This window comes from Nesoenas mayeri, assembly GCF_963082525.1.
Source record: "Nesoenas mayeri genome assembly, chromosome: 18".
In the NCBI taxonomy this organism is placed as follows: Eukaryota; Metazoa; Chordata; class Aves; order Columbiformes; family Columbidae; genus Nesoenas; species Nesoenas mayeri.
The window spans coordinates 4,765,472-4,790,319 of NC_137566.1; the positions used below are offsets into that span (position 1 = coordinate 4,765,472).

Genomic DNA, 24,848 nt, shown 5'->3' on the forward strand with positions numbered 1-24,848 from the left:
CAAACCCCAGGTTTATGATCAGAGCTTTTCTCTCTATCTTTCCTTTTATATTTCCTTTAACACTTGACAAACAGACCTGCTAAGCCCATTTAGTTAATCGCTGGGCCCGGATGAAGGTCACCCTGCCAAGCACTCAGAATATTCCTATTTGCTCTATAAATATGCATTTGATTCATTGTCTCCTGTCCTTTCCATCACGAGGGATGGGAGAGGCATATCAGCAGACCCCGCTCCTCCCTGCAGTGCTGTGAGTCACTGTCGTGGCTCTGATGCTTCATTAGAGCAATATTATTCAGCAGTAATTGTAATTTATGCTCCAAAAGCATCGAGAGAGCCGTATTCAGGGCTTTAAATCATCCCCGGGATGTGATGGCCAAGGGCTGGGTTGGTGTTGGGGTGAGGTGGGTGGGTGTTTGGAGCAGAGGGGTCTGGCTCCCCTGGGAGCTCCTGCAGAAGATGCTCCTGAGTGATTATATTATAAATTCCCCCCCTGCTTGGGAGTGACACACCAGGTCCCAGGCGGTCAGGAGGAGATGCTGCTGCCCAGAGGGGACCAGAGCTTCCCATGGCGGAGTCTGGTGTTAATGGCAATGTGCATTCTGGGTTGCCGCGGGGCAAATGAATAGAAAACATGAAATAAAAAACATCAATTTCACCTGCTGCTGTCCAAAAGGGCTTAAGGGAGGCTCCCTTGTTGCAGTTGAGATGAACAAATGACATAGACGAAGTTCTTCTTATGTCCAAACAGCAGTCTCCATTTATTGCCACAAATGCTTTTTTATATAGTCTTTACCAGCTCTTGTGTCTTTTTGCTATTGGTTACAGACTGCAATAGCAACATATCATTGGCTAATTTTGCTATTGTAAATGTTACTCTTTTACTCCCTTCTTTCTCACGGGTACACCTTAGTATCCTAAAGGTCAGTCTCTGTTCCCATACCCTCCGTCAGGGAATCTACGGACCCACAGTAGTCTCCCACTCTCCCTTCAGGTTTTCAGCATATTTTCTGGCCGGGGGAAGCAAAGAAAGCACTTGGAAGCCTCAGCCGGGGGGTGGGTGTGATCTCTAGTGTTTTCTGCACGGCACCCCGGGCGCGAACCCGTAAACCCCAGACCGGCAGCAGCGGCCCTGCCAGAGGGGGCGGGGCCTGGGCGCGGGGGTTGGATTTAGGGCGGGGTCAGATACCTGTGGGCGGGGTTAGAGCCGTGCTAGGACGGAGCCTATTGGCTGGAGGCGGGGTTAGGGCGGTGTCTGTGTGCTGTGGGCGGGGCCCGCTCTGACGCAACGACGTTTACGGCGGCCGTGAGGGGAGCGGGGAGGCGCTGCCATGGCGAGCCAGTCGCAGGGGATCCAGCAGCTGCTGCAGGCCGAGAAACGCGCCGCCGAGAAGGTGGCCGAGGCCCGCAAGCGTGAGTACAGCCTGCCCGGCCCCGCTCTGTCCCGGGGGGTGCGCGGCCTGCCGCGAGGGGCCGAAACGGCGGAGGGACCTGGCCTGGCCTAGCCCAGCCCAGCCTGTTCGCCTCGGGCCTCTCGGGCCTGGTCGCTTTAGGGGAGCGGGAGCTGCCGGTGCGGCCCCGCCGAGGACAGTGTGGGGCTGCGCCCTGATCGTGGGGACCACCCCCCCCGGGCCCTTGGGGAGGGGATGCGGGTCTCACCTCGCTCGGGGATGGGGCGCAGGGCCCGCAGCGCCCTGGGCCTCGCCGGTGGGAGCTGGGCCGGAGGGTTCAGGGATGGTGAGGAGGAACGCGGTTCCTTGGGTCAGGCCTCCGGAAACCTGTGTGGAGGTGTTGGAACCGCAGGGGAGTCCTGGTTCGTATGGGAGGAGAGGCCTGGGCAGGTCTCAGGGGTGCTCAGTGGGCCTCTCCCCAGGAGACCACCATCCAGCCCCTGTCCTTCATGGCAGCAGTGGCTGTGTGTCCTTATCTGCATCTTTCCTGCTATTTTTTGTTTTACTACTTGATGAAAACTGTGTTTCCATCTTGGTGATCAAACACTTCATAGAGCTCACTGAGCTACTCCTTAAGGAGCCAAGTCAGCTTTTCCTTTTAAGCAAGAGAAATGCTGGTTGCAAAGATCCCCACCTTTACAAATTTTTCCTGCTTCGAGCATTTTTATTTGATTTTAATGAAGACACATGGTGTTATGGTTCTGCCCCCTGACAGTGTTTGAGACGCAGCTTGTTGTAGCTCACTCTAAGGGTGGTAACCTTGGAGGGGAGGCTGTGGTGGAAAGTCCAGAGGGGAAGTTGATGCAGTCATCAGTTTTTCTCTCAGTTGCACAATTGGCTTGAGGCAAAACTAAGAGTTAATGTTCTTTCTGCTTTGCTCTTTGGGGTCATTCAGGGATGTTACACACTCATGTGAGCAAGGCCAGACCTGTGGGTTGTCTCATGCATCCGCTGGCTCAGAGAACTTCTCCAGTTCTTGCTGGTGGGAGCTGGTTGTGTAGTGATCCTGGTGATGGTTTGGTGGTAAATGGGGTGATCTCATGCTCCTGAGACTGGCTAATATAGCAAAGCTGGGGGGGGCTGTGAGGTGTGTGGTACCCTGCTGATGCCTGCTAGAGAAGGCTCTGCTGCAATAGCAAACACTGTTTGCATCGGGTATCTGGAAGGGTGTGGGGAAAAGTGTTCTGAATGCTTTTTCTTCTTTGTTTCATATGGCATGTTCTTTGGAAACAGGGAAGAATCGGCGGCTGAAGCAGGCAAAAGAAGAAGCCCAGGCAGAGATTGAGCAATACCGCCTGCAGAGGGAGAAGGAGTTCAAAGCCAAGGAAGCAGCGGTTTGTTTTCTAGATCATTCACTGTTACCCACCCAGCCCCTTAGCCTTGTGTTTGGGGTTACTTGTCTTGTGAGCAGCCCTTGGGGTGGAGCGTGTTGCTGGAGAAGCACTTCCCTAACTGCCTTCCTCTGATGCACAGCCACATGTCACGGAAAAACCAGTGGAAGTGAATCAGAACACGGTGTGTTGCATCTCCACAGCCAGGACTATTGATTGGCAGTGAATTAGCTTAATAAGCTCAAGTATTGGCTGGTGCCCTGATGGGTCACAGCCTCCCAAAACCTGCTATGTAGCAGTGTTAAAAAAAGACTGAGCTCATTCCTCCTGCCACAAGGCTGTTTCTGGGATGCTAACGTGGTAGAGACTGCTTGCCTCATCAGTGCTGCTCTCATGCTGAAACAGTTGTAAGACTTGTATTCTGCTTAGCAGCATTGCCTGCTGTGTTCCAAGGTGTGTGTTTTCCTATCCTGAACAAGACGAGTTATTCCCAAAGGTGCAGAACAGGGGTCCTTCACCAGCCAAGGTTGTTTCTGCTGCCTGTGTGTCCCTACCAGTTCTAAAGTCTTTAAAAAAATGACCTGGCAACCCTCCCTTCTGTCCATCTGGTTAGCACAATACCACCTCCTCCCTTCTTCTGCATAGTTGCCTTCATGTCAGGAGGTCAGGGTTAGTTTTTACAACCACTTGTTAGCTTGGCTCACTAGGTTTATGGTACCGGTCAATTCCAGGATCATAAAGTGGACTTCACTGCCAGTCAGCTGGTTCTGCTTTATTTATCCTTCTTTGGAGAGAGAAGCTCTTTGAATTTGAGTCCCAGGGTGCAAGTTTCCTTCAGTGTACCTTTTTCCTGCCATTTTCCCCCAATTATAACAGGAGTCTGCTCTCTTTGCCGTTGCTTATAGGGCAAGGAGGACATTGTAAGCTGTGAGAGACTCCTTGCTGTGTGTGTTGTGTTGCCCACAGTCTGGTTAGAAGGCAGAGATTTTTATGAAAATTCTTCAAGGCTAGAAGCAATGGGGTTGTGTGAAAACCGTGCTTAAATTAAATCACGATTATTACATTTCTTACAGTATCTAGTACAGTAATGCCCAGGGATTCCCAGTTCCAGTTGCCAGTATGGCAGGAGCTTTATTTTGGGTGTTCTTTAGAAGCCCATGCTTTAAATTCATAGATGATGAATAAGAGGATAAAAGGCAGGGGCTGTGGATGAAATATAAGTGTAGTGAGAAATCTGAGCAGAGAGTCAAGAATCCAACAGTACTTTGTTGTTTTTTTTTTCGGTACAGTTCTTCCCTCAGCAAAGACTAATGTTTGAGATGCTGTGAGACAGTCCAGAATAACAAAATCACATTTTCTTTGTCAGGCTACGCACATCTGAGCTTTCTTTTTCCTTTGCTATTTGTAGGCACTTGGATCTCATGGCAGTTGCACCACTGAAGTTGAGAAAGAGACCCAGGAAAAGATGAGCGTGATCCAGCAGAACTTCCAGAGGAACCGTGAGGTTGTCCTCTCCCAGCTGTTGTCACTAGTGTGTGACATCAAACCCGAAATCCATGTGAATTACCGCATCAACGGGTAATGGCGGAATGAGGCATAAGCACACTGGAAATGCTGGTAGTAACGTCTGAGCTTCAGGTGGAATGTACAGCTCTCAGCCATACCTTAACTGTTCCCCTTATGAATGTGTTAAATTATTTCAATAACCTGTAGGTCATCAGTATCTTGTTGAGTTCTGTTTGTCTCTCTCAGCACTCAGAGCTTACTCAAACATTAAATGACCATGTCTCAAATGTGGGCCAAGTTATTCAATATACATTCAAGTTGGCACATTAATGCTCCCTTTTTATCTGGATAGTATTCAGTGGGAGGCTTTTCTCTGAGAAGCAGAAAGGGGAGAGAGTTGCTGGCCAGGTTTAAATGGAGTTTAATTCCTGTGCCAGGAATTGTTAGACCTGTGCAACTGTGTTCTTGTTGACCAAAATGCATTTTTTGGTGTGTTGTTAACCTTTGTACAGGGGTTAAACCTTGTAAGCAGAATTCTCTGGCTGTACAGTGCTTGCTGATATTTTTCAGGTGCTTGAGTTTCTCTGTGTTGAATATCCTCTGTATATTCTGCTGTTAGCTTGAGTTACAAGTCTGGCACTGTGACACTTGAAAGTAAAAACACTTATTTAACTCTGAAGTCTGTAGTCAGTCTTGTTCCTGCAAACTTGTTCTGAGAGTGCTGAAAGGTCTCGCTGTGTTGCATGGGAGTCTGGACTCTGAAAAAAGAATGTCAAGATAAAAAGAGGAGTAAGAGATACAGCAAATTTCTGAAGGACGCAGCAGGTGAGTTAAAACCCCATTACAGATCTCCTCCTCTTGGCTCCAGTCTGATGTTTTACCTGCCAGATTATTCTGAAAACCTTCAGGAACAAATGTTCTAGTGACCATTAGGGGAAATAAGATGTTGCCAGTTCACCGGAATAGTTTGATAACCAGGTGCTGTGCAGTAATTATCCCTCCTTTAGTCAAATACTGGTCACTGCTGCTTTATACCAAGGTCATACTGTATCCTGTACCCAGGAACAGTGTGAAATAAGTGTGCTTGGGTTGTCTGTGCATCGCTTGCTAGCTCTTTAATCACACACAAATACATCAGGAGGCTTCATGTTTTGGCGGTTTCTTCCTCTTTCACCAGCAGAATATTAAATGTAACTTTGCTTTTCTTGTTGAGTCCAGCTTAAGGCTTTTGTTTTTTCCAGAAAAAAGACCTTGATGAGCACATACCTGGTCACACCCAAGAGTTGTGCAGTTGGAGATCTAAGCAGGAGACCTTATTGATGCTGTTCCTCAAATAGAACATCCTGTAATTCCTCACACCCTTAGTGTAGCATTGAAAAGCCTCTTGGACCTCTAGAGTTTGTGATTGGGAGGGAGGAAACCAGGATGGATGAAAATCATCACAAAGGAATGAATCTCTGTCTGCAGTTAATGAAAGCGCCAACTGCCGTGGTGTCTCCTGTTGTAATATTTTATGGTGGTGTAGTTTTGGAAGGCTTTCTTCAGGAATTCAAGCTATTAAATTGGTTATGAAATTGAAACAAAAGCCTCTTGCAAAGTCAAATGTGCCAGGCTGGGGAAAAAGCCAGGTCAGTACAAGGAGAACAGGATCAAAGCCGTTTTAATCAATCTGGTCTAATGACTGAGGAGGTGCTATGGCCTCATAAAAAGTCACAGCCGTGCTAATTGTAGTCTGTCCTTTGGAGATGAAACATTTCTTCCTGTTGAGAACAGGTGCTCAGACTCCAGCGTGATGCTCCTGGTAGATGTCCTCCTGGCTCTGGGCTGTAATTAGCAATTTCATCCTGTTGGTTTATCAGTAAAAGGCTGATACTCCATCCAGAAAAAAATATAGTGCGTGCCCCACTTTCTTGTAGTGGTTCATGAGTTTCCCCTTGTTAATGAGGGCTTTCTAGCCTTACTCTTTGGGATAATAAGAGGAGAAAAGGGAAAAAAAACCCTTCCCTGGTTATTTCCTCTTGGCAAAAGGTGAAGACTCTCTCTTTTGAACAGTGTATTGCAAGAATATAAGTGTTTCTATAATATTTCCCTGAAACTTAACTGTTGAGAATTAGACCTGACTCTTAACTTTGCACAGATGTCTGGGAAGGCTGGATTTGTTTGCTGGGCAGATATTTTATTTTAAATTGACGTTCTTTCATTTTATGCTGTGACGCCCTGGGAAAGGGAAACCTACCACTGTCTTCATGCCTAAGCCAGGCTGTGCCAGAAAAACACTCTGCAGGGAACAGTCTGCTACTGACAGAGGTGTGGAGTTGGCTATGTGGCTTCTTACCTCTGAAATCTGATTTTTCTAGACTTTGTGCTGCAAGTTTGATAAATCAGAGTTAAACCTGCCTCAGCTGCTAGTACACATCTGTCTCTGGAGTCTCCATGCTGCTGATTGTTCGGCATCATCTCTCACAAATGCAGCCCTGTGTACATGGGTTTGCTCCTGTAGCCCAGAAAGGGCCAGAAGCTGCTTTGGGCACATACACCATGTCTAGTTCCTTTGATTTGAGCTCTTGGCCCCAGAAATGCCGACTGAAAAAGCCTTGGTGCTGTGTGGAGATAAGAAGTGCTCAGGACTCGAGTCTTGTTTGGTCCATGCAGTGCCTGGTGAGTGGCTGCTGCTGTTGATTTCTCCCAGGTACAACTGTTGGCAAATAAGTGCTTTCCTGGGATCACGTCAGGATTTATGCAGTGCCGTTTGGCTCCGGTCGCATCTGCATTCATCACCAATGCTTTGTATGTGATCTTTGTGGCATTTCTATTCAGACATTATCTATGAATTTATGATGGAGTCTCTACATTTCACTTTTAAAATCCCATTGAGAAGACACATTATCTGCACAAGCACCAGATAGACAGACGGCTTATTAACACCAGAACACCAGTGTCATCTGGACGGCTTAACATGCGGTTTGAGGTGCGATTAGGCTGCACGTTTGTGCTGCTTGAAGCCAGAGTTCAATTTTTAAGTCGCGTCTGTGTTGACAGAGCTTGCTGCACACTTGGCTTGTGCTGCTTGTCTGAAGGTCGGTGTCTCCTCACTGTTTAAGCGAGAAGTTAAAGAGCTCAGCACCCCTGGGAGGGAGGCAGAGGGGAAATCGGAGCCTGTAATCTCACTCAGGTCTGTCACCTCTGATCTGTCTCATGATGATTAATAGTTTTTTGTCAGTTCAGAGCCAGTGTAGGTTTGATCCCTTGTGCATTTGCTGTGTTTAAACCCAAAAGCATGTGAGAAAGGTCCAGTAATGGACAGCAGGGATGAAATGTGGTCCTGGAGGATTCCCTTGGTGTGTCGTGGCAGGAGACCATGATTCTTCCTGCCTTTGGGTTGTTGTGCTTCCTCTGAGGTAAGAACAATCACCATTTATTTATTTTATAGGAGCATTTTGTGTGATATTTAACTTGGTAATTTTGTTTGTTTGTTACAGAGAAAGCAGTTTTCACTCCAAAGTTCCTCCAGCCCTTTTTCCTTCCTCCTTTTCCAGTGTCCAGAGAAAGGAAGGAGGGAAATCACAACCAGCCCCATATCTAGAGCCCAGGAATTTGAGAGATCTTTCCTTAAGAGAGGACAAATTTTGGCTGCTGCTGTTTTATCAGAAACTCCCTTAGCAGATTGATGGGGACAGTTTTAGAACCACAAGAGAGGACCCTCACTTTTCCCGATGCCGTGGCTCCTGCTGGTTCCTCGTCCTGTCCTGCAGTGTCAGCCTGGCTGCTCAATGGGATGGATCCCTTGAGGTATTCCAGTAAGTCCAAATTTGACAACTTAAATTTATCCTTCTTTTGCAAGGTCTCTACACAATTCCTGATGACCTTTATTAAAGCTGGGGCTTTTTTTAATGCCGATACAAGCCCACTAAGCTGCTGGCAGTCCCTGTCCCCTCCCTTCCACCCACAGCTTTGGGCTGCTGCTGTTTCCCTCCTGACCTCACACCTGGTGGGGTTGCCTGGTGATGCATAACCCTACAGAAAACCTGCAGTTGCTGGCCTGCGAGGCAGCTTGTGGGAGAAGTGGACAACAAGGTGGTGTATCCCAACAATAGCTGCATGTAGAATAATAGAATAACTTTGCTTGGAAAAAAACCTCAATCTTGAGTCCAACCATAACCCACCCCTGGCACTGCCCCATGTCCTGATGTCCGTCTGTCCAACCCTGCAGGGATGCTGACTCCAGCACTGCCCTGGGCAGCCTGTTCCAATGCTCCACAGCCCTTTGTGGAAGAAATTGTTCCCCAGATCCAACCTCAACCTCCCCTGGCGCAACTTGAGGCTGTTTCCTTCAATCCTAATTTTGACCGACCTAAGTACTCTCGTGCTCTCTTGCCATTCTGATGTAGCTTCTGTAGGTTACAGATAACTAAAAAGAACACCATTCCTTTTCCTTCTCTCTGCCTATATGAAACCCCCTAATTTTTCCATTTTGTCTCCATTTCCCTCATCTGGAACCTCTTTAGCTTTTATTTGACAACACTGGTTCTCATATATATGCATAATAAGAAAGAAAAGCCTAGAACCCACTGATCCCAGCTGAGGTTTTGGCTTCAAAGTATTAAAAGCAAAACTATCCAGAACGCTCAAGATCAATGTTTTGTTGAAAAAAGTTCTCCATGCTAATCTAAGAAAGGAGCATAGTGTAATCTTTCCTTGAGGTTGAAAGGAGAAAGTACTAATTTCATGCAGAGAAGATTGTATCTTGGACTGGCATAGGAACAGAAAATAAATAGGTATTAAATTAGGTTCGGCTGTCTCAAAATAATCTAATAAAGCATCTGCTGGATCAATGGCCAAATCATTATCCAAGGCACATAGCAAGCTTTTCCTTCTTCTAATTTAAGATGCAAGAAGGAGGTTTTTGCATTACCATAGTAATAAGAATAATACTTTGTCTTCATGGGAGAAAGGCAGAAGTAGGAGGGAAAAAAAACCCCGAGAACCACGCTTTATGACTTAAGCAAGTGTCATTTTTCATTTGAAATATATAATTTAGTGATATTGTGAAATGAAGTTTTTATATTTAATGACTGTCAGCTTTGCTGAGCTGTTTGACAACAATAAAAACCCAACCCAGAGTCTGTGAAAAAGACTTTGCGTGCAGGAGGAGGGGAAGGGCAAGACAAGGCTTTTGGCAGCTTTGTTCTCCCCATTGAAGCTCACTGGAAAAAAGGAAAGATGAAACAGTTATCCACTGAAAATGCGGTTTCCTCAAAAGAAAATGAGATGTGCCTGTTGGCCGCTGCAAAGTGCGGAGCCGCAAACACGAGAAGCTGCAACCGCACACAGACCTTGCAAATAAAGCAGGAATAACAGTGGCGTGTTATCAGCCTCTCAAACCTTGCAAAACAGGTGTATCAAATAATGTAATAAGTATAGAGAGAAAATGGGGTCTTCAGAGTCAGAATAGGAAAAAGCAGGCTAATAGGTATATGTCTCGGTATTTAAATCAGTGGTATTTGGATTAATGAAGAGCGATCTAAGAAATGATGTTGAGAATGTGATAGAGGATGAGCTTATCCCAGAGGACAGGAGGCATTGGTGGTTACTGCCAGTCTGGGAAAGCACTTAAATGCCATTTTTTTTGTTCCTGGAAGCAGGTTAGCTGTAATATATTCATTAATGCAGCATGATGGAATAGGGAGTACATTTATAATATGTGTCCAGGGCAGCAAGCTGGGAAGAGATACAAACTGTACGGAGGAATAAATTACAATTCAAAATGATCCTGATAAATGGGAGAAATGATCTGCAACCAATAGCATGAAACTCCCTGACGAGAATGGAGAAGCTGAACTGAGAAAGGTGAAATGAAATACACAAACCCCGAGCAAGCAACAACCTGCACTGCAGAAATGGTGAAAATGAGGGTGAACTCCCCAGACTTGGCAAATGCTTTGGTTTTGAAATGTAATATTGATACAAGTGTCCAGTGTAAGATGGAGGAAAGAAAGGGAGAGAGTTGTTATGCTCATGAATGTGGCCAAGTCTCTGTGTCCTGTTTGGATGTTGAGCTTTGAAAGACATGAAAATAAATTGTAATTTGAATAGACCATCAAAAGGCCTGGATGGGATTGGGAAATGTGGCTCAGAGTGATGATGAGGGGAGGTAAAGGATTATTTAGTCTCGATGGAGAAATCTTGAAATAAATTAGATTGTTTTGAAGAGGACAGACGTTTATTTTTTCACCTGATTCACTGGGGCTGGAAGAATTGGGTTCACTTGAAATGGGAAATGTTTTGTATTTAATTGATTTTTGTCAGGCTGGAGTCCTGCTGTCCCCATGTCCTGGGGTTGTGCAGGTGGGTTTTGTCCCCTAATAACCACGTGCCCTGGCAGCTGGTGTCACCGTGCTGGGTTGAAAATGTCCCTTCCTGAGAAAGCTGCAGTGGGACCTCATCATTTAATTTTCAGAGAGGTAAGACTGGGGAGCAGAAAATAGGCAAAGAGCAAGTGAAGTGAGAGAGGGAGACTTTGCACATAGCTTTGCTGTGGGTTTATGTGAAGTCAGGGCTTGGTTCTTCATAGATACCAGTGAGTAAAGCTCAAGACAAACCTCAAGCTGCCTTAACTCTGAATTTGTATAAAAACGAATCCCCAGATCCCCTGCCAGTCAAAGGTACAGCTGACATGGTGCTTCCTGGAGGACACAAGTCTGATTTTTCATTCATTCTCAGTTCATTCCCATTGCAATTTTTGGCAGACCTTCCTTTTCAAACAGGGCTGGATTCAGAGGCTGTCACCTCCGGTCTGCTGGGATCCCGCCAGTCTCCTCTTTCTGTTTTACACACAGTTCCCTATTTCTTGTGAACCTTTGCCTCTCCCCAAAAGTCTTTCTAGTTTATTGACTGACTTTGTTGTTAATTACAGTTCTTCCTGGTGGGTCCATTAATAGGTGAGATGGAATGTTATAGACCCATCTTTGCATTTCAGAAGCCCAGATATAAGCGCATATGTGCAAATACAATAGCAGTTTATTGTCCAGCCGGAACCTAAAATGTGCTGTTTACTGGAATATATGAATCATTTAATATTGTATAGACTATTCTGTGGGACCTGTGGCTACGGATACCTGCTTGCATTGAGAAGATACCTGGTAGGGTCTCACCTGCCAAACAAAATCATCAAAATTGTGCACCAAGTAAGATAATCAGAAAACTAACACCTGCCAAAGGTTCCTGAGCATGTGCTTTGGTGAACACTTCTGAAGTTGGGCTGAGAGACTTGGACTCCTCGTGACCCAACCTGCAGATCCAGCATCTCCTTTGGGCCAGACCTGCAAATTCAAGGAGGTTGTTGGGTGGAAAAGCATCTCGGAGAAACAACTAGAGAGCCCTGACTTTCATTTTTGTTGGTTTAAGCTGCTGTGGAACTTCTTCCTTGGTTCCTTAGATAATTGTCAACCCACACATGCACATCTGGCTAAGCAAGAGCTGTATGGTGTGCATGCTGCAGGTAATTACGGGTATTGCTTTCAAGTTTATTGCCTCCGCAGAGTTTTGCCACTGGCATTTTTCTTCAATGAGCTGACAGTGCACTTTGGTCATCATAATTCCCCCTCCATCAGGATCCTTGTGTGGGTGAAAAGAAGTGGAAACAAAGCCAAAGCTTTTGATGAGGAGCATTTGCAAAACAACCTAAAGCTTTGCATAGCCCTATCTTGGGCGGGGATTAGAGCTGGGCCTTGAGCTACTGACAACAGCAAGATTTATCTGATATTTCTCAGTACCTGAAAGACGTTACCATGTGAATTGCTGGTTTCCAGTGTAACCGGATCCCGTGTGGTTAAGTGGTTTTGGAGTCAGTTCTGTTCCCCACGCGGCCACGTGATGTGATGAGCACATTGCTCAGCAATGTCTGGACCAAGCGGGGTTGCAGAAATTCATCCTTCCAAAAGAAGAATGGCAATTTCTCCGGGAACTGTACACAGGCGCTGCAATGAAGCTTTTTCTTTTTCTTCTCACTTTTTGAAACTATTCACTAAGACTAACAGTCACTAAGATACTTGATTCACTCTGTTCCAGGCCTCCATGGATCTTCTGGCTTTCACTGAGCCATGAAACCACGATTCCCAGGCTAATGAGCCTTCTCTCCTGTGGTGTCTTCCAAGATCATCTCTTTGCATGAAAGCGAATGATTTCTCCAGCACGTGAAGCTGTTCTGAGGGTCCATCTGACCTTGTGTCAGAGTCTCCTTCTTTTCTGCTGAGTCCAGCAGCTGGAGAGGAAACTCACACCCGCCCTCCGTATCAGCACAGCCTCCTGTTTTGAGGACAACTGCAATTCCCACCCTTCATGTTATTTGTTTCTCTGTGCTTTAACATGATCTTCTGCTAAATATACAGTGATCTGTCCTCAGCCTTGAGGTCTTCGTTTGCTGCTTCTTATTTCTCCAGCCCAATCATCGATGCTTGGCTTTGACTACTATATTCACGACAACTAATCTGGCACAGCTTTGGGATTTTTGCTTTGTGAGTCTGTCTGTCTGATCGAGGAGGAGGACAGCCTTCTGTCTGTGCTACTCTTCTGCTCATCTGCCTTAGGGTCCAGCTCTGGACCTGCAAAAGCTGAGCCTAAGTCCTGCGTGGGATCTGCTCCCAAGGCTGTGCCTGCGGTGGGGATACATTTTTGAGGAACTCTAGAGGGTTAAGCCAGGGTTCTGAAACCAGCCTAGGGGAAAAGTCACATGCACAAGGGAAATTTTGCAAGTTGGTGCTTGCAGCTCGGGGTGATGCGAGGGAGCGCGGGGGCGAAGGCTTCCTGCCTTGGGTGAGCTGCGCCTGCTTAGTCCGTGGTCCCGGGAGACACGGGGAAGAACGTGACCTTCTTCATGTGTGTTGGGGCTGTGGGACCGGGGACCTCCCTGCTCGGCGGTGGGACAGCATGGCGCCTGGGCTGTGCGGAGCGGGACGACAGCAGATAAAGGACCGTGAGAGGAGGAGGAGGGAGCTGAGCCAGGTCCCCAGGAGCAGGAGGTGAGCTGGACCAGGTAAGCTCTTGCTGATCGCTCTGGAAATGATGCAGAAAGACTTTCTGCATGTTTCTCTGCTATTTAGCTAGGGCTTGGAGGTGTCCTAAAAAGAAAGTCCATAGCCTAAAGGTGACAAAGTCACTAGAAAGATGTTGGCATTGCATAAAGAATAAGGTGAGATTTAGAGGGACACAGACTGGGGGGAGTGCTGGAGATGAGAAGATGCCCCTCACATTAGCACAGGAGGTGGCAGAGCAGGGTTTGGGGGACCAGTCTCTAAAAACAGGCAGTTCTGCAGTAAAAGGCAATGGAGCCAAACAAAATCTATTCTGTGTGAAGAGGTAAAAGCAAAGCTGCTTTTGGCAACAAGCTTGTCCCGGCTGGGGAAGGCTGAGCTGCCCTGGCCCTGCCGCACCCTTCGCTGTCACCTCTGGGCTCTGTCCTCCAGGGACTCAAAGTTCTCCACATCTAAGAGAAACCTGCTGCTGTCACCTTAAATTAGAGATGAATCAATGACAGGGTGGTAGGTTTCAATTAGGTTTTCCTTCTGTTTCTTGTAGTTTTTCACTCTCTGCTTTGCTTCTGTTCTGTGTGGGTCTGTCTTGCCTTTTGCTTTCCCTTCTGCAAGATGCTCACCTGAAGGGGTCAGAGGCAGAAGGGGAAAGGAGTGAGAAAATTCACTGCTTGAGTCCACCGTTGGGTGCTGGGAGCCGTGCTCTGCAACACGAGCCTGCCCATGACCTGCAAGGAGATCGCACTGGAGAGTCACATTCACCCTGTGCCGGTGACACGCAGGTGCTGTGCCCATCCTGTGTACACACACACGCTGCACGCCTCTTGTGCAACGTGTACCATGGTCTGATTCCTTTAAACGTGAGCTTTCAGCCCTCTAAAGATCAGAAGAACCTTTTGTGCTGTTTCTCTTGCCTCAGTTTTCTTTCTGATGCTCCTTCAGCTGGTGACTTATCCCGGCTTTGTGCAAGGGGGTAATTGCATCAACAACCATCACTCAAAAATAAAGCAATCCTCTTTGGAAGGAGAATGGATGAGTTCTGTGAGGGACCCTTACACCAGGAGACATCAACAGGCTCCTGGTGCAAAAATAAGACCAAGCTGAGGTTTAAAAAGTAAATTATAGTTTTAGAGAGTCAGTGCAGACGCAGCTGAACCACAGGAGTGGAAGATAATTGAAAAGTAAACTCCAGAGTCTTTCACGCATTTGCTTTAATTGCCGCCCACAGGTCCTGGCAGTAGGTTACAGACCTACAGCAGCAGCATTTGCCTGGAAAACCTGTGGGCACAGTGCCCACAGCTCCACTTTCTTCTGAGAGCACCCACTCAAGGTAGCACCAAAACATCTGTTGGCTTTGGAAAGACAAATCCCACCTGTTCCTTGAATAACTGCTTACAAAATATGAATATTTAAAGATGTTGGGATTAATTTAAGGACTATTTAAGGATAACTTTTTTACCTATTAATTAAAAAGTAATTGCAGCAAAGGGTGAGTCTGTATGTACTGCACTTGTGTCTCGCTAACACCCACCTGGTGGTAACACCCACAGGGAGTGGGGTCCAAAGAGCAGAGAACACCCAAGTGATCGGTGCTGTTACCCTCTCTGCCTCTCTAAGATGTGGAATTTACTTTTCCTCTTTTCAGGGCTAGAAAATGCCTCCTTGCTTATGGAAAGCAGGATCTCGAGGAAGCTGTCAGTGGGAGTGTGAATGAGGATTTCACAATCTGGTCTCCAACGAGAAGAGCGAGCCGGCTGCCTTGGGCTGAATCCGTGTTTCTTAGCACTGAAAGATAAGGCAGATACACAACGTGCTGAATTTCTGACAATACGACAGAGGAGAGGAACCTTCAGCATGGCCCATAAAACCCAAGCTGATGAAATTGAGAAAAATGGGTCACTTTCCTCTGTCCTCTACAAGAGTGATTTAACAGAAGGATCCCTGCAGTGGGTGCAAGGTAAGCGAGCAACTTGATGGCGATAAGGAGAAAGGCAGCACCGAGTACAGTGCCCTTCAAATAACAGAAGACAAATTTTTCAAAGTAGCTTATTAACAGCACCTCGTTTCCAGAAGTAACTAAACGTTAAGGATGTTTCAGTATTTCAGGAAGGGGATGGGCACACTTTGATTTTTTTTGGAAGGGCTGATATGTGGGAATGAATAGACATCCACTTACTAAAAATCAGGACCCCAAAAGTCCTCTTTTGGCCTTCAAAAGTCAAGGAATATTTGGGAAACTTGACCTGTGGGGTTTTTTTAAGTGCCTCCTGTCCCCCGTAACAATTTCCTCCATCGCTGCAGCACAGATTCCAAACCTGCCCCGGGTGCTGTGCAGAGACCCCAGGCAGCGCCATGGGTGACTGTTCTCACTCGGTTTTTGCAGCTCTTGTCAGTCCAGCAGAGCCCATGGAGCTGAGCCCCTCTGCACATCCCAGGTGCCCAAGCTTGGCACCACACTTGCTCGACTTGGTGCCAAGCAACTTGACCCAAGCCACAGAGAACAGGAGAGCTGAGCCCAGCGCTGAGGCCATTGGGTTTTATTCTTGCTTTATACTCACTGCCTCCACTGCTCTGTGTCAGGAGGAGATAAACCTCAGCAAACAAACAGGATCTTGTTATCCTGGAGGTTTCAGATGCATCTACTCATCCCTTTTTGACTTGATGCAGTCGTATTGTATTGTAATATAAATCCCTCCTTTCACTTGGCATCTCGTGCTGCTGAGCAGCGCAGGGATGATGAGGATGGGGATGTAAGTGGGAGAGAAGGGGATGGTGAGTGTATGCTGTATTTCAGCCAGCACAGCAGCCGGGTGAGCACCCGCAGTGGCAGCAGGAGCAGCCCCAGGGGACACCTGCCTGACCCCAGATCTGCAAAGGGGAAGGAAAAATGGTGAAACGTTTCAGTGAAACAGGATCTCATATGAACACGTCACTTCCTTAGACCCGAGCTCTTCCTCTTGACACGGCATAGCTTGTGTAAACCCCAGGTGAACGGCAGATGGGACACCTGGAGATCACAGCTCTCCTGTGCCAATCCAAGGCTGCTCTGCCTCAGCTCCCAGCAGCCAGCTCCTCAAATCCGGGACAGGCTGTCCTCACACTTTCTGGGCTCCTGGTTGCAGCTTGGGTCTCTGGATTACATCTCTGATCCTAGTCCTAGCTGAAACTGGGAAGCTGAGAGCCTGGAGCAAAGCCTGGGAGCACTGCGAGACTGGAGACCTGGATGCTGGAGCATCTATGGAGCTCATGCTCCAAGGCAGCCCTGCTGCATCCCAGACAATGGGATTATTGGAAAGCACCTTGGTTTGATTGCTCAAACTTTTTCTTGTGGTGGGTGGGGTGAGTAGGCAATGAGGCAGATAGTGTTAGGGACAGCTTGAGTCAATTGTCATTTCGGTTAGAGATCAGAGAGGCAGGACATTATCCTGCTGAAGATCAGAGCATCAGCTTATCTCTGCTCACTCCTGGAACCTGTTTGGGGTTTCCTCCCTTTTGTATGTTGATTCCTTATGGAAGATATCAGCTACTGTGCTGCTCCCAAAGCTCTTTGTGATGTTCTTAGAAATGTCCAAGGTGGGGTTCTGGGTCCATTTAAAACATGTTGGAGTGGTTTCTGTTCCTCAGCCTTCCCTTTGACACGTGTTCCTTCGCTGCTGGGAGAAAAACCCGTGCCAGAGCCGTGCTCATGACTCCTTTGGGCTCTTGCAGAACCCCTCGATGGCCAGGTGCTCCTGGTGCTCTGCATGGACAACAACTGCTCGGCCACCGCCTTCGACACGGAGCTTTGTGCGGAGAAATTGAAGTCCCTTGGGGTTCAGGTAGGCTCCTCATGTGTAATCTCCCCTGGGAGCCCTGTAGGAATGGATGCTGGCTGGATTAGCGTCTTTTGCATTTGCACCCATGTGACGGACAGCTTTCCTTTTTATTTGGCTTGAGTGGCTTGTTTCAGGTCAGCTTTAGTCTATGGACTGCAAGTCACCTGTAACAGGTTTGGCTTAAACCTTCATGAAGAAGCCTGTTCCACAGTGAATTGCTCGAAAGTCACTCTGGGAGGGAGCATCCTTGGGACAATGTCTTATCCTTTGTCATAAAAAGGTGGTGTTTTTTCTTGTGACTTTCCCTGCACTTTCCAGGGAGATCTGACTCCCTGCAGATGGGGCAAGCACACAAGTTTTTGGTCAGTGACAGCGGTATGGCTGAGGTTGGAGGTGCTCTCTGCAGGAAGGTGCGTTTTGTTGCAGCACCAGCCTGGTCCAAGCTGGTTCTGATGGGGTAGGAGCCCCAAACTGGAGGGTGACCCTCGTTTTCTGGTTTCTCCCCGAGCAGGTGGCAGCAGATCAGTGCAGAAGGTTAATCCAGGATGCTGTCCTGAAGCCTGAAGTGAGACGGTACATGTTCTACAACTCCAGGGCATTCCAGATAGCCATTGCCGTGGTAAGGACAGCAGAGTGTCTCGCAGGTTTGCCATAGATATGCATTCGCTGAGATGCATCAGGACCTACACGTGGGGTTCTTATGCCCAGGGAGAGAGGTTTGGCTGAGGAGGAGATGCTGGTTTTCACACATCCTTTGGAAACCCCAGTTCACAGACTTCTGTAGATGGAGGGCAAGGCACCTTGTCCACCCCCTTGCTGGTAGTCCCACCAAAGCAGGCTGTCCATGGCTGAATAAGCAGCAGATGCTGAGGCAGTAGTACCCACATCAGGCTTTATTTTTTTTAACTTGATTTAGAAAATCTGTAGATATGATGCTAATTTAGACCAATGGACCAATTAACTTTGGCTACTGAGGTGATTGTCTAGTTTTGCTCCTCTTCTTCTGATGAGAGAAACTCCTCCAGAGACCCCAACCATTAGCAGCTACTGTGCGGCTCATACTTTGCAGTGTGCCAAGGGTGTGATAAAATCTGACTCCTTAATTTAGTTGTGTTTATTTTTTCAAATAGCCATTATATATATCTTCTCCTTTTGCTAATATTGTAGGAATCGGTGCTCAGTGTTTCAAGGGTTTTGGTGCCTGTTTAATGCAAATGAGGTATATTATTGCGAGATGATGCTGTGACATGCTGTGCTGTACACATCATATTTGTTTCCAGGCAATCTCCTGCTCAGATGCGTGCTCTCTGAAGTAAAGGCCAAATTAATTCAGTTTTGCCTCTTTTTATGCAAAGGCCAAGTTTGTCAGTCCTTAACACAGTCCTTGAGCCCAGTGTCAGCGTTCACCAATTGAGTGTTAGTACAATTGAGTAGTCTCTGTACCAACTTGAGTGCTTTAACATAGGACCTTTCTAAGTACAGGGACTGTTAGAATTATTATCAATATGCATCAGTGAATGCATTTCTTATCTAAATAGAAGAACTCGGTTGAAATCCTTCCCAGTATGAATCATCATTAATACTTCACCATCGACCAGAACTTTTTTATAATAAACTAGGGCCCACTCAGTCCTTCTGGTCCTTTCTTTCCCCTGTTTATTGCTGGAAAGAACTCTTGCCCTTTCTCACCCTCTTAAAATCTCCTATGATTTAATTTTATGGCAAGGTACTACCCTGAGAGAAGGGACCAGTAGTTTTCTTATTCCTTTGACCTCTCTCTCTTTCACAGTTTTATGAGTATTATCAGTCTCTCTGGGTTTTTTAGGTTTTCTACGTGTCTCTCTGGACAAACATTTACTCCACAGTCCAGCTGTGTTCCTTTGGTCGCTACTGGGAGGCCAGTGTGCTGGTGACCCTGGCTGCTGTACTGGTCACTGTCCTTGTGATACTGGTTCTCGACCGCCGCCAGAGGAAGGTGAGAGGGGGCTGCTGGTGTGTGTGGGGAGCAGAACTCCCTCCCACCAAGGTGCTGGGACACAGGTCATCTCCTGGATGGTACAAATAATATAATGGTACGGGGAGGCACGTTAGACATGAGGAAGAAATTGTTGGCCCTGAGGGTGGTGGGAGCCTGGCCCAGGTTGGCCAGAGAGGTGGTGGATGAACCATCCCTGGAGACATCCCAGGCCAGGCTGGACGGGGCTCTGAGCAACCTGAGCTGGTGAAGATGTCCCTGCTCATGGCAGGGGGGGCACTGGGGAGCTGGGAAGGTCCCTTCGACCCAAACTATTCTGTGATTCTATGAGCAGGCTCAGAGATCAGATTCAGGCAAGGCATGTTTTACAGCCAAGTTAGATGTTGTAATGCCTAAACCGTAGGTGTTGGAGCCCGGCAGGCTGGCTCTGAGTGCCTGCTGTCTCTGGAGATAAAATCACCATGGCGATTGTGGTTTGTGCCCCAACGCTGGTGGGAAGCCCCAGGGACTCATCGGCAGAGCTGGCTCCTGCCCTATTTCCACAACGGTCCTTGGTGTATCAGCTCTGTGCAGTCGTTAATAACATCGTTCACTTGTGTTGCTGCAGTGCTCTGGACCTTGCCAGAGGTCCAGGACAAACAGGCAGCTCCTAACACATAGAAGTTGTAAAAAAATTATAAAACAGAGGCAGACTGGGCAGTAGAAGGAAACATGGAGATGTTGTTAGCATGAGGAGCAACCAGCCTGCAGCATTCACCGCATGGTTGTTGTCATCTTTTGGTTGTAGGAATCACGAGAGTACGGAAATTTCTAAGGAGTGATCTGAAAAAATAATATTGAAAGGCTTGCTCCAAAATCCAGAGGAGTCTTTGCACTGATTTGAATGGATTTTGGAGCAAGCCTCTAATGACAGCTGTGCAATGATTCTTCCAAGGGGAAACCTGGCAAATGTGTGGGGGCACAGAGGTTCGGGAGAGGAGTCCTTAACTCAGGGACTGCGGGGGGACAGGAGAGAGAACATGATACTGGGTGTCGATTCTACTTCAGACATTTTATCTGCAAGAGAAATAATCCTTGGTGAGATTTCTGTCTATACAGTTATCTGCTAGTGGTGGCCAGGCCAATGCTGATGGCTGGTGACAATCCTGCCTTGACTGCACACTGCTCTTGTCACCATTTTCCTTTGAGACATGGAGTATTTGGGATTATCCAGCTGCAGTTCGTACCTGTAGGCTGGCCAAACTTTTCTTGTAGAGCGTGGTAATTTTTCCTGCATTCTCCAACAGATAAATATGAATACAGATGCGAGGCTGGCAGCTGTCAATGAAATCTTGATCAAACACAGTTTAATACTGGGGATTACAGATGCCTTGGATGGGCCACACAACATCCTACAAGTATCCTTTCTGTAGGGAATCTTTTATACCCCTTCTGAGTATCTAACAATGTAGAGGTATTTGTGGATGTTATGATTCATGAGGATTTCCAGTGGGTGTGCTTCCTGGCATTTGTTTTTTCTCCTATTGAATGGTACGAGGGATTTGGGTATTTTTTCTGCTCCTATAACTGGGAATTGAGATATGCCCAAAGGCAATTGGAAATAGTGAGTCTAAAGGATTGAAGAAGGATTAGTCCTTTGGGCAGGCAATTATCCCTGGAAGTGTGTTATACCTACATGACAGTGATGATTCTTATTATGAGCAGAGTGACAGAAATGTGCCTATGGTGAAAAAAAAATCCACAACATGGAGAAAAAGAGAGTCCTTGTCCCTGGGAGCTCATGTTCTGCCTTGCAGAGACAAACTAAGCCAACAGCATCCAGGTGCCTCATCTCCCTCCTTCAGGCACACCAGAGAACTTGGTTTCATGGGACCTCTCAGCCGCCAAACACTTCCGACATTCATGGCCTTCTAAAAATGCAGCTTGAAGAAATCAGGTAGAGAGGAGGCTCATTGGCTGCTTTTTAGAGGTTCCTTTTGTGGACTAGGCAAATAAGAGAGTTTTAAGACAGCATGAAAGTGTTAAAAGATGGTGAGAGAGGTGGTGTCCCAGGTTTGCTGGTGGACCTCACCCCATCCTGTATGTACAGAGAGGTAGGAAGGAGAAATGGAGAGGGAACCAAGGCTGAGACACAGGGTCAGAAAGGGGCAGGGAATGTTGCAGGTGGGGAGGGCTGAAGTCAGGCAGAATGAGGAGGAAACGCTTAAGAACCTGAATTACACAATTTTTTTTCAAACTAGCATAGTTTTATACCTCAGAAAGTGAGGACTAATCCAACGAGCCTTCACCTTTACCTATGTGTCCCAGAATTGCCTGAGAGCAGAAGATAACCCAAGGATTTACATTTTCTCTGCTCCGATGTCAGATCCCTGTTAACCCTCCAGCTTTTATGCTGTTCCTGATCCCCTTACCAATGGCAGCTTGAGCTGTGGCTGCGTTTGGGGCGGGGGTTGCAAGTGGTGCCTCTGTCCTGCAGACAAGCACCAAGTACAGTAAATTTTGTAAAAAATAAATTGGATGAATCACTAGAAACAAAGGAAAAGGAGGAAGGGGATTAGGGGAGCTAAGTCAGTGTGACCCACCAGTTTATCTAGATGTAAGGCACTGAGATGAGTGATGGGCAATGGCTTTGGGTTATCCCAGCTGTCACCCCCACAGGCTGCAGGTTTGTGAGGACTTGCTGCCCTCTGGGGGAATGTCCCCTTTCCTTGCCACCCCTCTTCCCCATTAGTTAGAGGTCTTGCCTTATCCCAGACACTCTTGGCTTAAAATCAGCCCTGCAATGTGTGATTTGGTTCCTGACTCAGTCCTGGGCATCCCATGGGCATCACCTGCCTTTGCTCTGCTTCCTGTGAGGTCCGTATGGCGATCCGCATGGAGGCAGAGGGCTGGGGAGGGGGAAACATGGCAAAACCCCTTCCTTAACCCTGCCTGTCCCAGCTGTGGTTCGTGCGCTTCAGCCCGGAGCGCTGCCTCCAGTCCTTGTCAGCCCATATCACAGACCTGCAGAGGACACGAAAGGTAAATGATGGTGGATTCAGCCCAAGATTCCCTAGGGACACGTCCAGGTTCACCCCTGGGCCCCAGTTTTGGTGGGGTGGAGGTGGATAAGGAGAACAGAGTGTTTGAGTGTCCTCCTGGGCATCCCCTGCTATGAACTGGGAGCTGGACAGGTGGATAAGCTGCATCTGTCGGTGTCCAGTTCAGCAGGAGTTTGTTTAGACCCTGCGGTACCCGCGTGTCTGGATAATTAACTGTACAACGTTAATAAAGGAAAGCCATCAAGAATCAAGGGCAAATTTTGAAAGCGTGTGTCACAACTTGAAATAGCCGACACCTTGACCTGTCCTCCTGAAATAAATGGGATAGCCTGAGGAAGAAGTAAACACTGTACTGGGTTAACTTATAAAAATTTTGCCCTCTTGGCCTTCAGAAAGTGTTTTCCTCTATGTGGGTGTGTAAATACACAAACACTGCTCTCTCCTGTGCTGAATTGCCCTTGCTGACCATGGCTGTGGCATGAGAGGTGAAGGGGTACAACCCCCCAAACCTCTCAAGGCTGCTCCTCTCCCTGGATCAATTAACAAATGCGGATTGGGGGATGGACAGTAATACACCAATTTGCATATTGACTGATATAACTCATATAGTTTTTAAAGACAAGATTCTCTGTGCCAGGCTGTGACCATCGTGCTGGGAACAGTCACTGGCACAAGAGGCAGCTGATGGCAGCCGGGATGAAGATGCTCAGCTCCAAGTGCCGGGCACAGCCCTTGGCCAATGCTGTTTATGATAACGCCCAGAAGTAAAACACGTGCAGGAGACAATCATGCCTTTTAAAGGCTGGCACTGTTGCCTGCCTTTGGACACCCCCAAAATCTCTTTCTCTTCCAGTCAGGCTTGCGGCGCAGCCTGGACCAGCTCTGCGTGGTTATGGAGGCGGTGGTTCACCCTGACCCGGGGATGGAGGAGGAGACTCCGTGTGAAGAGTCCCCCCTTCTATCCAAAGGAAGGAACCCAAATAAAAAGCCTGTGACATGCAATGAGCTGCTCCGCCTGGTTCCTGATGGCCCACCAGAGGTAATGAGAAATATCCCTCCAGGCACCTTGACTTCAAAACTCATCCCAGCAGCCACCAGCCATGGGGAGCGTGTCCTTTTTCACCAGTAGAAGCACCTGGAAGCCTGGAGGTCCACAAATACCTTCTCCAAACCTGGCATTGCTGAGCAGTTAATGCTTACTGAGCAGCTGGTGCTTAATCCTTGAGGAATTAATGGATTGTGCTTTTCCTTGCTGGTGGCTGGGGGTCCCTGTTTGGGGACCCTCTCCCCAGGGTCTGTGCAAGGACCCAGCGCCTCTGTCCATGCTGGGAATGCGGCGTGGATGTCCCCAGCCTTTGTCTCCTCCGTGGAGTGTGCCTTCAAAGACTTATGCCACGCTGAGTGACAAATGTGTCCTCATTCCCACTCAGCAAGAAACTTCAAAAGGGATGATTTTGATTTATTTTAGTTTTCCACTCACTGTTATTAAGTGAATTTGGTGCAGGTGATGTCCCTGCAGGTTGAAGCTCTCTGGTTCTCTGTGGGCAAGATAAAGCACCAGGAGGCAGTGGCAGGGCAGGCAGGTCCCCAAACAGCCTGACTCTGTGGTCATTCTATGTCACTACCCTGTGGGGACAATGTACCAGCACTGCTGACCAGAAGGGGATCTGGGACAGTTACATATGCCATTGGCTCCTGTCCTATTTCTTCCAGACAAGGACAGTCCTTGAACAAGGGAGCAAATGGTATTTGATGTATCATCCCCTCTTCCCACAGGGAGATGCTCTGACACCTCTTGTGCTCGTTCCAGGTGATGGCCCAGCAGCTCCTGGTGATCTTCAGTGGATGCTACGTGCGGCTCCTGGTCACCGGCCGGCTCCCCGGGGCCGGGGCGGGGGGACACCTGGAGCACAGCAGCGTGCCCTGTCTCTGCCAGTTCATCAAGACCACCGCGCTCAACACACAGCAGAGATGGTTCATGGGCAGGTGACCAGAGGGGGCTGGAAAACCCCAAAATAAGAGCTGTGAAACACAACAGCGTGAAGAAACTGTGGGGCGGAGGACAGAGCTGTAATCGCTCATCCTGGACTTATCAGGACGAACGAGTGGAACTGTGACTCTAATGAAACATGCAAGATGCTCACCAGAAAGCTGCTCACCTTCGAGACCTGCCTGCCCACCGGCTTGGTGTGAAGGAGCTGCTCTGGGGGCAGAAACACTCTGAGGAAACCCTGGAGCTCCCTGGGACATGAGGAGCCACAGGCAATACCTGCAGGTGCCAGCCCCACACCTTCGAAATGAAGTACATAGGGGGTTTAGTACAAGGAAGACTGGGGAAATATATACATAATGGTGTTGCAAATGTGATGTTTGCTCTGGATTATGTTTATGTCACGTAGTTGTTGGTGACAGTGAGCTTTGTCCTGTGACAGGGGACAACATCCCAGCTGATGACTTGGCAAACTTTCCATGTAAGAACTGGCTCAGGATGGTGCTTGGTACCTGCCCCTTCTTCTGCCTCCCTGGGAGGAGGGTGATGGGCATCTGGATGATCCATGGTATGAGGCCTTAAAGAAGGCACTGTGCACTGGAGCACAGCTCTTTTTAGACCCTTGTTTCTGCTCCATTTTGGGACAGGCTGATTTCCTTTGCTTTTCTTTGCCTTCTTTCCATAGTCACATTTGCACACTGTGTAAGAGGAGCCAT

At 47.7% G+C, this 24,848-nt stretch overlaps 2 protein-coding genes across 6 annotated transcripts; both read left to right on the forward strand.

The window, feature by feature from the left end:
• Window positions 1-1,274: 1,274 nt before the first annotated feature.
• Window positions 1,275-4,984, forward strand: ATP6V1G1 (ATPase H+ transporting V1 subunit G1). The gene is made up of 3 exons (XM_080355682.1): window positions 1,275-1,410; window positions 2,682-2,782; window positions 4,188-4,984. The coding sequence occupies exons 1-3, from the start codon at window positions 1,329-1,331 to the stop codon at window positions 4,359-4,361; spliced, it is 357 nt and encodes a 118-aa protein (XP_080211808.1). The 5' UTR covers window positions 1,275-1,328; the 3' UTR covers window positions 4,362-4,984.
• A 95-nt stretch (window positions 4,985-5,079) lies between these two features.
• Window positions 5,080-24,848, forward strand: TMEM268 (transmembrane protein 268). Of its 5 annotated transcripts, none has more exons than XM_080355668.1 (12): window positions 5,080-5,110; window positions 7,822-8,082; window positions 11,824-13,316; window positions 13,927-14,093; window positions 14,957-15,268; window positions 17,020-17,129; window positions 17,638-17,745; window positions 18,952-19,101; window positions 20,388-20,498; window positions 22,042-22,122; window positions 22,996-23,181; window positions 23,953-24,848. In XM_080355668.1, the coding sequence occupies exons 5-12, from the start codon at window positions 15,022-15,024 to the stop codon at window positions 24,130-24,132; spliced, it is 1,173 nt and encodes a 390-aa protein (XP_080211794.1). In that variant the 5' UTR covers window positions 5,080-5,110; window positions 7,822-8,082; window positions 11,824-13,316; window positions 13,927-14,093; window positions 14,957-15,021; the 3' UTR covers window positions 24,133-24,848. The 5 variants fall into 5 exon arrangements, with proteins under 5 accessions (XP_080211794.1, XP_080211793.1, XP_080211795.1 ...); XM_080355667.1 differs by lacking the exon at window positions 5,080-5,110 and adding an exon at window positions 6,516-7,683; XM_080355669.1 differs by lacking the exon at window positions 5,080-5,110 and having other exon boundaries at window positions 6,516-8,082; window positions 12,353-13,316.